Here is a 14,799-nt window from a genome sequence, read left to right as displayed (position 1 = left end):
GAGTGACCAATCTCCTGTTTCTGTAGGATTCATTTTTGGTTACCTTTTTGTAAAAAGGACTCTGCTTGTTTTCCAAAAGGTTGGAAAAGGCCTGGCCTGGCACCCTGTTCTTCAGATTTGTACTAAAATCATGTCTCGACTCAAAGTGTTGATTTGCTCCTGCACACGAGGATTCCTTTCTGTAGGGATAAATAACATCCAGAGGAGCTTCACCCCTGTTAGAAAATATGTCTCTCATGCAATAGAAATTATACTTGAGAGGATTCACTTCCTTTGGCATAATAAACAAAACAAACCACAGGAGAGGAAAAAGAAATAAACCAAGTACTCATTCTCTTGCTCACATGTAGGGAGGTGTCAGCAATGACTTCATGATTAAACAGCACATTTTTCATTGCTTTTCCATTTCCAAGCCAAACTAAATGGATTTCTGGAGCTTTTTTTTGTTTCAATTGCTAGAGATTGCTGAGATGTACCATAAATGTACATAGCCCTGTTAGAGATGTCAAAACTTTATGAGGGATTATTGTGTTCATCTTACAAGGACTTGGCAAATCATGCAAGGGGAAAAAAGAAGATAATTTTCCAAAACAGTAAAAGTAACACCAGAGGATGGAAGAATAGAAAAGCATGTCACAGAGAGAGCATGGTGACATGCTTGAGGGAAGATGTCATTGCTTTGTCTGGTCAGGGATTGCCCTGTGCTGCTGACACCCAGCTTGGTCACAGAAAAAATTGTCACACTGTGGCCCAGAACTGAGCCAACCAAGTCAGATTAGTGCCTCCATGGAAATGTGTTTAAGAAAGGGCAGGGAACACTGAAAAGGGAGAGACAAGTTCAGGGCAGGCACAGTATCCAGCAGGATGATGACCAGTGGAAGAGCCCGTGCTGGAGCAGTTGAGTAGGACACAAGGAGCAGCAAGAGCAAGGGACTCCCACACACCAACCCCAGCTCCTGCACCACCCACGGCCTCACCAAAAGGTCTGGGTGTAACCTGCAGCAAGGGGTGGGGAAACAGGACAGGGGAAATGAGGCATCTAAGTGTTGGTTGGCTGGTTTGTTACTTGGCAATAAAGCAATTGGATTGATGTTTCTCCACTCAAAATAGGTATTTTTTTGGCCCATGACAGGATATCTGACTATATACCAAGGGATGGAGCTTGTTCATCCTGCAGTGTCCCAGAGGAGAATGGGGGAGAGCAGAGGAGAAGTCTACTAGGGAATCACAGAATGTTTTGGATTGGAAGGGACTTTAAAGATAATCTAGTTCCAACCCCTCTGCCATGGGGAGGGACACCTTCCACTAGACCAAGCAGCTTGAAACCCCATCTAGCCTGGCCTTGAACTCTTCCAGGGATGGGGCACCCACAACTGATTTGCAGCTTTCTGTCAGACTGCTCTTTGTTTCCTGTGTGGTAAAAAGGGAGTCAAGAGGGGACAGATTTCAGTGCAGTAACTTGAGGCCTCCCTCAGCAGCAGTGGGACACAACCTCACCAAGACCAGTCAGTCTCTGTGAGTTTGCATCCAGCACTTTCCTTCTGCCCTGGGTTATCAGGCTGGTTTTTCTGGACTTGCTGCATATTTTCCCCTCACACCTATTCCTTCCCTCCTCTAAACCATCCCAAACAATATGAGGTTTTGTCTGCCCTCAGCATCCAGCAGCAGTTTCTCAAGCCCCTTAGCCCTTATTTTGCATGTGTGTCCCGGACTTAACCAGAACATTCCTGCCAGAGGTTAAGCCCAGGCATTGCACGGATAATCCATGAAAACTTTTTGCCTCCAGTTCCAAGTGACCGTGACTGTAACAAGTCCAGAGATGCTGTCTGCTCCACACTGGTCCTTCTTCCACCCCTTATCTCTCTCCCAGGCAATCAGAGCTCAGAGACAGGACAGAGATCCCAGCTGCAGGCCAAGAGGATTAGGAAAGTGAAATGCCTCTGCTCCTGGCCTGGCTGTGCTGCACCCTTTACCTCCAGTGCTGAAATGAAGTGGCTTTGCAGGGCACTATGGCCATGGGTGCTGTGCCACGCTGCCATCACCAGCCCTGCAATGCTGTCATTTTGGGCTGGTGAAGCCTCCCACCCTCCTGGGACCAAGGCTGGGAGCAGCTGTGGGGTGAGCCCTTGTTAAGCCAGAGAGCTGTGGGGAAAGCAGAGACCATGGCACGAAGGCAGGACTGGAGAGAGTTACTGGAGCTAGAAACAGGATCTTTGACTGAAAGACCAGAGAGTGCCAGGGAGAGGGGATGGCAGGGCACCACAGTGCCCTCAGCACAGCAGCACTCTTGGGAGAAAACCAGGAAAATTAATGCTCAGGCAAGGATCACCTTCAGAAAAAGGAGCCAAGCACTGGCTTTGGCAGCAGTGAGAGGGGAAGAGAATTGATCTTTTTTTTCCCCACTGAAAACTGCCTTTTTTCCCTTCTCTCCTCAGACGGTGAGACCTTTGCTTTGGCACCTGACCTATGACTACAGGGCTAGTCCTCCTCCTCATGTGGTCGGTTTCTTTCCTGATTAAAAGTGATTAGGTAGCTCTAAAACCTGCAGAAATGTTACTGGGGGTAACAGAGACAAAGAGACCCTTCAAGATCTCTTAAATCCCCAGGGCAGTATTTAGAGAGCCCTGAGGAGAGAACTGGAGCAGAAAGACCCTGCCAGGACCTCCCTGTCCTTGTCCCTCCTGCTGCACCCTCTGTTGCCAACATCTCCTCCACAATGTCACTTTCTGAAGCAGAGGTGCAGAGTGCTCGTGGTGCCTGGGAGAAGATATATGTGGATGCTGAGGACAATGGGACAGCTGTGCTGGTCAGGTAAGGAAAGAGCCCATCCAACTGCTGCCCTGGAGGGGTGAAGGAGGAACATCAAGGATGAAATTACTGCCTAGGAGCATGTCATGATGTTTTTCATGCAGCCCTTGCTAGGAAGAGGAGGAATCCACACAAGGAAAAATAAAAAGAAAGGGGTAAGGGGGTGGGAAAAGAAGAAGAGACAAGAACAATATCTTCACCCAAGTATAGTAAAGAAAATAAAGTGTGGTATAAAAGAGAATGGGAACAAAACATGAGCATTATTTCCCTTTTCCTCTTTACCTCTAAACTGTTTTAATTATTTTTTTCAACTCAGTATTTCACTTCTGATTCTCCTTCAGCCTCAGTCCATCTGTTCCACTGTATTATAGTCTTTCTGTAGACTTTCCTCTCTTAGTTTCCATCCTGTTTCCCACTCTTCTGTACACCTTTCACATATTCCACTCTCATCTGGGTCTTACATCACCTCCATAAGCATGGATCAGTTAAAATACTATTTCTAATTATCAGACATTTATCCCTCCCTCCAGCTTTCTTGTATATCACACCTTGTGCCTGGATTACCCTCACCAAGTCTTACATGCTGCTCTTTCCTTCTGCAGGTGACACAATCTGAGCACAGTTAGGGTCAGAAATGCAGCCATAACATGTTAGCAGCATCCAGCAGCTTGCCTCCCTGGGGTAATTTACTCTAGAAGGTTTTGCTTTAGTGTCCTACAGCCCCAGGATTGCCTATAGAGAAGGTCAGGGTTTCCCAGAACAAGAGAGATGTGGCCATGATGGAAAGAGTCCAACAAAGGGCCAGGAAGATGATGAGGGGACTGTAGTATCTCTCCAATAGAGAAAGGCAGAGAAAGCCATCACTGCTTAGCCTGGAGAAGAGAAAGCTCAGGGGAATCTTGTCAATGTGTACATAAAAACCTGAAGGGAGAGTGCAAAGAAGGCAGAGCCAGGCTTGTCTCAGTGGTGCCACGAGACAGGACCAGAGTCAACGGGCCCAAACTGAAACACAAGAGGTTCTCTTGAACATCAGGAAACAATTTTTTTTTTACTTCTGAGTGCAACTGAGCACTGACACAAATTGCCCAAAGAAGTTTTTGAGTCTCCATACATGGAGATACTCAAAAGCCATCTGACCACGGTCCTGGGCAACTGGCTTGACCAGTGTATGGACCCAGATGACCTTCAGAAGTTCTTTCAAGCCCAACCATTTTGTGACTCTGTGAAATGCAATGTGGAGTTTGCTATGGATATTTCAGGTGGATAACCAGTTTACCCAATGGAGTAAATTGTTTTTTTAAAAAGAGTTTGACCAAGATGACTGTAATTGATCAAAGGTAAGTTTAAACACACTGGATTGTGTTACTTTTGAATAAATGGAATGAGCAGTACCCCATACTCAAACAACAATCCATCACAGGCAGTAAGAAAACTTTGCAGTGGACTACAGGAAGGGGTTAATTAACAAAACAAATAACAGGGTTTCTCTATAAAAACACCCACCAGTATCACAGTGATCATATCTGCTGTGCAAAACATCTTTGGGAATATTAAACTGTCACAGTCACCCCATGTGAATGTGCTCCCACTTCTCTGTGAAAGCAACACGGAGTTAACACTGAGAAAATATTACCTTTAGAAGGAGTGGAATAAGTTCATTATAGGTTTTAAGGTGGAATGAGCAAAGGAAGTGCCCTGGGGAGAGGCAAGGGAGAGAGGAGTGGCTGCTCTGTGCATGGGGGTTATGCACAGGTGCAAAAGGCAAAGGAGAAACAAGGAATGCAGAAGTATCTGTTCTAATAAAGAGAAGGGGAAAAGGGACATAAATGCAGAAGGCAAGGCCTGGAATATGTGGCTATGCCTGCACTGATACCTTGGTTCACAAGTCAGGATGTCTCTCTTTCCTCAACAGGATGTTCACTGAGCACCCAGACACCAAGTCCTACTTCACACATTTCAAAGGCATGGACTCTGCTGAAGAGATGAAACAGTCAGACCAAGTCAGGGGCCATGGCAAGAAGGTTTTCAGTGCCATCAATGACATGGTGCAACACCTGGACAACTCTGAGGCTTTTCTTGGGATAGTGACCCCACTTGGCAAGAAACATGCCACCCAGCTGAAGATTGACCCCAAAAACTTCAGGGTGAGTGAGCAGCCCTCTTCCCAAAGGGTGTAATTTTAAGGAGGGCATGTTTTCCCCTTTGAGGGGTAGAACTGAGGAACATAGGCTTTGTATGTAGGAACACATAGATACGCCTCAGAGAATGGAGGTGGTGGAAGATGGCAGGAGTGAGAGATCTGGCATCAGTGGGGAAGACAGCTGGACAGCAGATGTGGTGCCACAGGTGATGTGGAAGGAGCAGCACAGCTGCCCATGAGCTGTAGAGGGTTTTCTCAGTGCAATACTATTCCCACACCAGCCATTTAAGAACAAGATACAGAAAAGTACTTTAACACTGGAGTTCAGTCCCTTATGTATGTTGTAACAGGAGCTGAGCTTTTCCAGGACAACTAAACCAGCTGTTATTGAGCAACAATGACTACAGCATTGTCATAATTAAACAAACTCTAATAATAAATACAGGATCAAATTACTTGCCCAGATCCACCTAAGGTCACTAGAGGAGTGCATTTATAACTATTTTATCTGCCTTACACAGCAAAAAGAGGCACCTTCTGGCAAAGATTATTTCCAAAATGAAGGTGACTTCAAAAACAGTGGGCCAAATTTTCAATGAGAGGGAAAATAAGGGATGATTTCTGTCTGAAAATACTTTTTCGGGGTAAAATGCACACAAAACAGTAAATGCTGTACAGGAAAGGAGATGGCATTTAAAAGTATACCACCTACCTGACTGCAAGAACTCTGCTACAGAGTGCTGGATAGCTAACGAGCAGGAAAGGTCAGGGAAAAACTTACCCCCCAAGCCACGTATTCCATAGGTGTCCAACAAAGGGCCCATCATGGCCTCTAAATATTTGGGACAGTCCCCTGCCTGGAGAAGGATTGCAGTGGATGGATGAAGCACATGAGTCCTATACAGCCATCCTTAAGTCATAGGTGCAGTGAACATTAACTAGGGTAGTTAAAAACAGTTAACTGTTTTTAACTACCCTAGTTAATGTTCACTGCACCTGTGAACATTAACTAGCAGGTTTTTTTGGTGAATTCTATAATGCAGCTTATTTTCCACGCCCTGTTACAAGCCCTGCAGGTCATGTGCTCTGAATTGTTCTTGTACCCCTTTCTGCCCTCCAAGAATCCCAGCTAAAGATATGTAAGTTCTTATGCCTCTAATATGGAGAAAAATTCACACTGGCTGTTTGTTCCCTTCTCCTTGTTTAGATTATCTGTGACATTATCTTACAACTGATGGAGGAGAAATTTGGGGGAGACTGCAAAGCTTCCTTTGAGAAGGTGACCAATGAAATCTGTACCCACCTGAACAATATCTACAAAGAGGAGGGTTGGTGAGGACGTGCACCCTCCAGGCTCTTCAAACAACTTGCCAGCACTGATTTGTTGCTTTTGGGCCCCCAGCCACAGCTGGAAAAATTAAAATTTAAAAATAAAAAAGCAAGAAAAAAGGCTTATACAATATAGAATATCAATGTCAATAATTTCTTTAGCAAACTGTTTCTACAGCTAAACAAAACCTGCAGATACATCTAAGTCAACCAACAAATCCTGATATGCTTTGCAGTTTCAGTGTTTCAGGTGGATTTCTCTGGCCACTGTCCCTGAAGACATTTTAAGATGGTGACTTTAGGCTTTCTATTCCTAAAAGTCTTGTTCCTGCCAGCAGCACCAGCAGCTCTTTGGCTCACCTGCCACCTCTCTGTCCTCACGAATGACAGGAAGGAGACCATTTTGAAGCATCTCCAGAATCTTGGTAGAGGTCATCATTTAAGAGGCCTGAGTATTGTTTTGTGTTTGAACTAAAACAAGGGGGAAGTGGTGTATGGGAATGACCAACATGTGGGAGAGACAAGAGGAAAGTCCCATCTTGCATGAGCCAGAAGAGTCACCCAACCTTGGTTTCTCAGAGCAGCTTTCAGCACAAGGGATGACAACACTGAGTGTGGTCACCACTGGACCCCTCTGGGCAGGGATGAACTTCTCCAGGATGTGGATTTCACCGTGTTACTCCCAGGAAATTACTTGGGTTGAGTTTCCACCTGAGGCAAGAGCAGAGCTCACTGGCTCTTGTGCACTCAAAACGGAGACTGCTGCCTTGCTGTGTGGGCAGCACAGGGGCCTCAGCCTGGCATGGGACACTTTCTGTCCAGTCACACAGCCTGGGCCTCCCTTCAGTGCTAACTGGGTCCTGAACTATTTAATTGCTTTTCTTTGTATTCCTTAGACTTGGTGAAATAATCAGCTAATAACTGGAAATAACCACATGCTGGTTTGCTTCAGTGTAATGCAATAAACACAGAGAAAGCAGATGTGCCCTCTCATTTGCTTCACAGAAAAGGTGATGTGCAGCAGTGGCAGCTGGTTATAGTGCACATTTACTGGTGGTACTGGGACATTTCCAAAACCAGCTCAAGCTCCCACCCAGGCATTCATCACACTTGTGGCAGTCAGGCTGCTCATGGTTTTCACTTCACCATAATGCAAGTTTTGTAAACAAGTAAAAGTGCAGAGGTTTCCTTCATTCAACATGTAGTTTTCATCACCCACTGCATTTGGCAAAGGATGCTAAATCCCGAAGTCCAGAAGAGGAACTCTAGCTAGAGGGGAAGATGGGGCAGGCTGCTTCATTTGCTTGTTTTCTGTTCAGCTCGGGGAGAAAGGGAAGCATATTGTGCAGCACTGGCAAGGACTGTGAAACAAGAACAAGATGTGTAAAAAATATTTATAGTCTCAAATCCCTCTAAAGGAGTACAAGTAGTTAAAGCTCTGAGAAGAGGTGGCGGCAGTTCTTTACTCCCATTGCTCTGCTGCAAACCAGTTTGAGCTTTGGAAGATTTGAAGGCAGCAATTAGAAAAGTTACAGTGGTTCCAATGCAAAGTCCCCTCCCACTTACCACTTTCCAGAGATGGAGACAAGCTCCAGCTGGGCTGAAGGTGCCTCAGGGCCAGTGCTGTAAAAGTGCCTTTTTGCAGCCTCTCTGAGCCAGCACCTGGAATGATTTCTAACCCTTGTGCACTTAACTGAGCATCACCATCATACTTTTCCACAGTCAGCACTTGTCAGATAGTTTCAGGCTGGGAAAGGGCTGTACAGCCACAGCCATGGCAGCTCCTGCTGCTCTCAGGCCCTTTGTGACCGTGCTGGTGTCCAGCCCTGCTCTGCTGCTAGTTAATCCTGCCTTTCTGATGGTGCATCTCCTAGAACTCTGCTTGCCTGCAGTGCTCTGGCAGCACCACTGAGCCCAGGGGAAGGAATTTGGGACTGCAGTTTCTCCAGCAACAGGAAGTGAAAAGCCAGAGCCAGGAGAAGTAAGTCATGAGAGAACTTTCTAATTGCCTGCCGACTCCAGTATATGCCCACAGAGGGGAAAGCAGGGATAAAGTGGAGAGCCAGGGCTAGAAGGAAACATTTCTTCCTCTTTCCTTGTATTTCCAGCTGCTGATACAACTCCTGCCCAGCAGTCTGCTGCTTCCCAGTTTTGCAAACTGCAGGGAAAGACAGATTTCAGGTCTTACTGAAAAGAATAAATAACTACATAAGTAGTGACAGTGCAAGAATTTATTAAGCAAGGGGAAAAAAGTGATCAAATAAAAAAAAAAACAAACAAAGAGCAAGAACCATCATGCAGGACTGGATGAAGAGTGCATTAACATTTTTTATAAGCCCCTACCTCAGAAGAAACTAATCTTTACTGCCTTGGAGTAAAGGAAAATGATACTGAAGGCAGCATGTGAAATATGGGACAGAGAACAGTAAACTGGAGGGGTTATCAGGTGCTGCATGCCCCTACACAACACTGCACACTGCCATTGCCTCTGAAGCACGGCTCACTCTGCAATTATACTTAGTTTAATGCTGACTGCAACTCCCATCTTCTGTGTCACTACAGCTAAACCCATCTGCTTGGCTGTAGCCACCCATGCCCTTGGCTGCCTTGCACTGGCCCCAGGGGTCTGAGGTCTTGCTACCATTCTCTCTTCAGCTACAAAGATAATCCCTGCATTGGTTTAGAGAGCTGGTTTACGTATTTTCTCCCATTGTCCCTGGGGATGGGTGGTGCAAGATAGGCTGGACAGAGAGAGGGGCTCCAGAGCAGGGCTATCATTGAAGAATGGGATGGTAACTCCCAGATTGAACAGCTGATGGAAGGCAGGGGGACAGAGGAACAGCCTCCTGTGGCAGCTCCACTGGCAAGTCTTAAGTTAGGTAAGGGGATATGGTGGCACTAGGCCAAGCACCTCTGCTTGGAAATGTCACCATTTTACTGCATGGTTCCTGCTGCTGCAGTGGGAAAGCAACACAGAGGCTGTGGTGGCACTGGGCCAGAATGCCCAGGCCAGGAAAAGGCCTGGCACCTCCCTGCCCAGGGAAGTGGCTGAGTTGCTATCCATGGGGGTACTTAGAAGACATGAAGATGTGGCACTTGGGGACATGGTTTAGTGGAGGGCTGGGCAGTGCTGGGTTAATGGGTGGATTCAATGTTCTTGATGGGCTTTTTCAAGGTAACCAATTCCATGATTCCATGTTCAGGAGAGGATCTCATTTCTGGTAATGTGCCACTCTCCAGCTCCTTATCATCTTAATCGTTTTGTTTTGCACTCCCCTGACTAATCTGGACTGATTATGAGATATGGGAATGATGCTTGCAGGTTCACCGCAGTTCAAACACTTTAAATCAGTTAGGTAATTTACTTTTTCTGCTCACTTTGTACATCTTCAGTTTGAGAAAAACTGCTATGGAGCTACAACTGCATCAGCAAAATTTCCAAGATCTCAAAAGCTGATGCTCAGCTACAGCACCCCTAGGTTCCCTCAAGAGCTCAATTTCTTAATCTATTTAACCATGAAGACCAAGGTCAGTCCATACCACACTTCAGCTGTCCAGCAGGAAATCTACAGGTGATGAATACCTCAGTTTTGCAATCCTGGAAATTAAGGTCATTGGGTTCTGTTGAGTGGAGGATCCATATTTAGGCACAACTCTCCTCTTCTGATAGATGCTCCACATCTTTTGCATCCTAAGTGTGTTTCACCAGTCATCTTAATTTTTTCTTCCCAACTGCACTTCAGTCCTGCATTTCCACAAGTAATTCAGATTATTTTATGAGGGAATCAGAGATACCTTCTTGCTTAACATTTAGTGTGGTACTTCATCTACATAAGGGAAGGCCCAAACCCAATCTCCCTTTTGCAATTTAAATTTAAAAGCCATATGTAAAATGGATGGCATATTATCCAGCATTTGCTAGTGTGGAGTCTAGATACTGTTTTGTCACAGTATACAAGTTTCACCCACCCTCCCTTCGTCCCCCTTTTTACAATACAAAATTTCTAGTTGCTGGCTGCAGGGGGAGACAGGTCCTGAGTATTTCTGGAATATTATTCCAGAAAGGCATTCCAAAGGAATCACTGGCACTTGTGCTATGTAAGATATATCTAGAAATGACCAGTCACCTTTTGTCACACCACTAGAACTCCATTAACAATTATGTGACAATAGATGTTTTCAAACACTTACACTCTGGCTGTAGCAGATGGACAAACACCAGTAACTTCCATTCACCAACCACCTGGGCCATCCAGGAAATCAAGAAACAGTCCCAGGAGGGAAACTCATGCTCAGAATTCAAATGGATAAAAAAGTTAAAAAAGGATTAAGCAGTTAGTCATCATCATTTGGCAGCTTAAAATGCTGTAAATTTAAAGTGGAATGTGCAATGCTGGATCAAAGTCCTGGCAGAGGTGTAAAGGTCCTGTTCTAGTTTTCACTGCCAGCCAATACACTGCTAATTTATCTTCAGTGTTAGAATTATCACCCACGTGCTCTGACCGTACCGAAGATGCCACAGAAACAACACTGAGGATGAATGCACAGAGTGAATGGTATTACACAACAGTGTTAGCAGTTGCACTAGGGAAAGACAGGCTGCAGAACCTGCTGGAAATACCAATAAATCATTACAAACACTGCTCTTAAACATCACTATTAGATAACTCAGTGGTTAGATAACTCAAGGAGGAAAAGTTACCAATATCTAAATTCTTCTGTGTTGGAATAGGATATATCTGAGTCGTTTAAATACCCCAAAGCACTTTCAATCCGACAGAATGGACAGCAACCCCTTCAGATCAAGAGCACCTTCAGCAAGTTGGTGCAGTCATTGCACTGGAGCAAAGGGATACCATCCACAGGGAGCTCATCATCTACAGGGACCTCAACAGGCTTGAGGAGCAGGTCTGTGCAAAGCTCAAGAAGTTCAACAAGGCCAAGTGCAAGGTGATGCACCTTAGGGCAATCCCAAGCACAAATCCAGGCTAAAGGATGAACAGATGGGGAACAGCCCTGCTGAGAAGGACCTGGGGCAAATGAGGGGCTGGACATGACCCAGCAATGGGTAAATGTGTCCTGTACTGCACCCAAAGCAGTGTGGGCAACAGGGTGAGAGAAGGGATTCTGCCCCTCTGCTTTGCTCTGCTGGGACCCCCACCAACCCCACCTGCAGTGCTGCATCCAGCTCTGGGATCCTCAGCACAGGAAGGACATGGACCTACTGGAGCGGGCACACAGGAGGCCACAAAGATGATCAGAGGGATTAAAAACCTCTCCTCTGAGGAAAGGCTGACAATTCAGGTTGTTCTGCCTGCAGAAAAGGCTCTGTAGAGATCTTACAGCATGTTCTAGTAGCAGGTTCTTCTAAAGGAAGCCTATAAATGGAGGGAGACTTTTGCAAGTCCGTGTAGTGTCAGGACACAAAGAGGAATGGCTTTAAATTGAAAGAGGGTAGACTTAGACTGGATATTAGGAATCAATTCTTTGCAGTGAGGGTGATGAGGGGTTGTCCACAGAGGCTGTGGATGCCCCATCCTTGGAATGGCTCAAAGCCAGGCTGGATGGGGCCCTGAGCAACCTGGACTAGAGAAAGATGTTCCTGACCACAGTAAGGGGGGTGGAACTGGATGATCTTTAAGGTATCTTCCAACCCAAACTGTTCTATAATTCTGATTCCACATGTTTCTGCTTTTGAAGATTTTAGAATAATCAGGATTGTAAGCAGAATGGCTGCTTCTCCTAGCACAGAACTTAACATCTGTATGTTAAGTACTAATAATCAGATATTTTTAAAAAGACTGAACTGCTAGTTAACCATCTTAACAGACCAGTATATCCTTGTTAAGTTATTGGACAATATGGTTTCTTTTTATTTTTTTTATTCTTAATTTTTCTTTGTTGTGCTGGTTTTTTTTGTTTGTTTTAATACAATTAAAGATGTACTCCACAAGAAAAAGCAGAACGAGTCCTTCTGGAAAAAAACAAATATATTGAACACATACCAATCAAATGGTACAGATATGGGACTGGCTTTGATTTCAAAATTTAAGTAGAAATAAAAAAGATGTAATGCAACAGCTGTTCAATTTCCAAGTCTAAATAGGCACTGTAAAAAGACATTTCCGCTTTCTCCAGTACAAGTTCCTGTCTAAATGCTCCCACTGTAATCAACTCCTAGGATCCCAAACAAAAATAAAACCCAACACTGGGAACATAATTTTAGAGTAAAAGTTAATATCCATCCACCCACCCTCTTACAAAAAAAGCAAACAAAACAAAAATTCCCCAAATACAACCTTTCAATGATGCTGTTTTGACTGGAGCAGAATTGGAGAATTTATAAAGGTTCAAAAGCACCCAAGGCAAGTAGTACAATATAATTTGTTCACTAACTTGTATTGGAAAGGAGATTAAAAACATTGAGATCTGCATCTTGGTACATAAAACTGTTGTCCTGAATAAAGAGAAATCTTTCAGAAAAGTTTTACAACTTGGTGGAAGTCCAGGACCCAGCTTTAGGCACCATTATTCACGGGGTTTAATTCTCACTTTGTTATAACCACTTTTATATACTGTACATCTACCCTAAGTTGTATCAGTGTTGGAACTGCTCACTGGTGTCCCTTTGAACAACTGTAAACTAAACCAAAGTATGCAACTCCATAGGAAGCTAGAGATCAGGTGAATATACAGCCAGTTATATCTCCCCTGCTTCGCGCTCCTCCGAGCTCCTGGGCTCCTCCGACCGGCCGTTGGCGCTCTCATAGGAACGTTTCTTGTCCTTGAAATCCCGTGGTGACCTCTCCCTCGAGCTTCTGTCTTTGTCACGGGATGTTCTATCGCGATCTCTCGAACGCTCTTTGTCTCTGGAAGATCTTTCTTTAGAGGATCTGCAAAGTGCAGTGCATTTGAGAAGTCAAGTTAGACATGAACTGGTAGCTATCAAACAGCACTTAGGTTTTGTATTTTTCTTCTTTTTTCCAACCCAGCTTTAGATTTATATGAACAGAAGTGTATGAGAAGACACCAAATCATTCTACCCTTCTCCCTTTCCTACTTCAAAAGACAAGTACTTTGAGGGAGGATTTAATCCACATTTATTCAGAGACCAGATGAAGTTCAATGTGCTTCACTACACCTATTACTTTCAGCCTCCATCTCCAAGTTCACATTAACTAGAGTTGAGTGGATATTTCTCATCTGCAGTCTCTAGTTTAAGAACAGTGTCTAGCCCTTCTCAGACTATAAATTACAAACTTAAAAAACACATTTAAAACCAGGAGTTTGCTTAAAAGTAGCAGGAAATTAACTTGCATAATTCTGGAAGGGAGGCTCTATATGACAAAACAAATCTGGAATCTGTTCTACAACCATATTTTGTTAAAAGAATTAACCCTTTTGTGACACTTTGAAAAGTTGGGGTAGTGTTCTTTTTAGATATTTTGCTCTGATAAATAGGCGTTTTCAAAACCTTTATGATGGAGATAGAAAAGACCTGTTTTGTTAAACAAACCAGGTAGTTTTAAACTTCATTAGTTACCTGTATGGGAGAAAAATGGATTAGACACATCCTCCTCTATATTGGGAGAAAAATGGATTAGACACATCCTCCTCTATATTCCCTTACATATGCACTTAGGTCTGTATTTTACCATATACTGCACTCACAAAATGTTTTAATACAGATTTTTACAGAAATATTTTAACAGCTAGCCAGTCATTTCCTAGTTGAAAAATTTGGTACTCTGCACCATGAGACTGTACTCTATCCACTTAGAGAAAGCTCCTTCACTTAACTTCCAAACTTCAAAACTAATGTCTGCAAAATGCTCCTCTACTAATTTCCTTTTGTAAGCTTACAAAGAAGTGACCTTTCACGTTAGTTGCTCATCTGAAAAGATTACTTTCCCTACAATGCAGTACTTTGCAAGACTCAATACTTGCAAAAAACACTGGGATCCACAGGCATTACCCTATTCCATAAACTACTTGTCACAGAAGAAGAGAGGCTACATGCCAAGTAAGAGCTTCATCCTGGAGTTAGTACAACTGTTCACCAAGTACCTTGTGCCCAAGTCCCCTGCAGAAGTAACTATGACTTAACTCCTGAAATAATTTGAACTATAAGCCCTGCATGTGTGGCCACTTCAAAACCTGAACTTCCATCTTCTTGTAGGTCAACAGTCTCAGGGCTTTGAGACTGGTCACCCTTTCACTGTACTGCTCTTGGAGTATGCCACAGTGGGTAACCTATACAAGAAAGGAATCCTGTTTCTGAGCAGACCTCCCTACCAAATGCCTTATTGTACAATCCCAAGTCTTTTAAGTTCTGCTCTCCTCAGGCATGTAAACAAGCCAGTCAATCCTCAGGAGCAGATAGCAACTGAATAATTGAAAAGCAACAGCTCCAGCCTGCCCCCTGCAGTAATCTTTCCATGAGAGATCCTTGCAAAGCACAATCTTCAGATGCAGTGCAAAAAGTTTACTTTCAGGCATACCTAAACCAACTTTTATCTGGT

At 44.2% G+C, this 14,799-nt stretch overlaps 2 protein-coding genes across 5 annotated transcripts in view; one reads left to right on the top strand and one right to left on the bottom strand.

The window, feature by feature from the left end:
• The first annotated feature begins 2,695 nt into the window (after window positions 1–2,695).
• Window positions 2,696–6,291, top strand: LOC120510006 (cytoglobin-1-like). The gene is made up of 3 exons (XM_039725359.1): window positions 2,696–2,811; window positions 4,721–4,952; window positions 6,156–6,291. Exons 1-3 carry the CDS (start codon window positions 2,717–2,719, stop codon window positions 6,282–6,284), a joined length of 456 nt encoding a protein of 151 aa, XP_039581293.1. The 5' UTR covers window positions 2,696–2,716; the 3' UTR covers window positions 6,285–6,291.
• Window positions 6,292–12,249: 5,958 nt separating this feature from the next.
• Window positions 12,250–14,799, bottom strand: part of LOC120510003 (putative RNA-binding protein Luc7-like 2) — a 29,849-nt gene continuing 27,299 nt past the window's right edge. For all 4 annotated transcript variants that reach the window (XM_039725346.1, XM_039725348.1, XM_039725350.1 and 1 more), the window contains one exon: window positions 12,250–13,170. In XM_039725346.1, coding sequence (XP_039581280.1) covers window positions 12,978–13,170 — 193 coding nt within the window. In that variant the 3' untranslated portion in view covers window positions 12,250–12,977. The remainder of the gene's footprint in view (window positions 13,171–14,799) is intronic.

Source organism: Passer montanus, unplaced genomic scaffold (genome assembly GCF_014805655.1).
Source record: "Passer montanus isolate IOZ18808 unplaced genomic scaffold, ASM1480565v1 scaffold55, whole genome shotgun sequence".
Lineage (NCBI taxonomy): Eukaryota > Metazoa > Chordata > Aves > Passeriformes > Passeridae > Passer > Passer montanus.
Note: the sequence above shows the minus strand (reverse complement) of the source record. Positions and strands in the feature narration are given on the sequence as shown.

Coding starts and splice junctions, on each gene's coding strand:
- LOC120510006 (XM_039725359.1), top strand. CDS start 2,717: ATGTCACTTTCTGAAGCAGAGGTGCAGAGTGCTCGTGGTGCCTGGGAG. Junction 2,812..4,720: donor GGGACAGCTGTGCTGGTCAG/GTAAGGAAAGAG, acceptor TTTCCTCAACAG/GATGTTCACTGAGCACCCAG. Junction 4,953..6,155: donor TTGACCCCAAAAACTTCAGG/GTGAGTGAGCAG, acceptor CTCCTTGTTTAG/ATTATCTGTGACATTATCTT.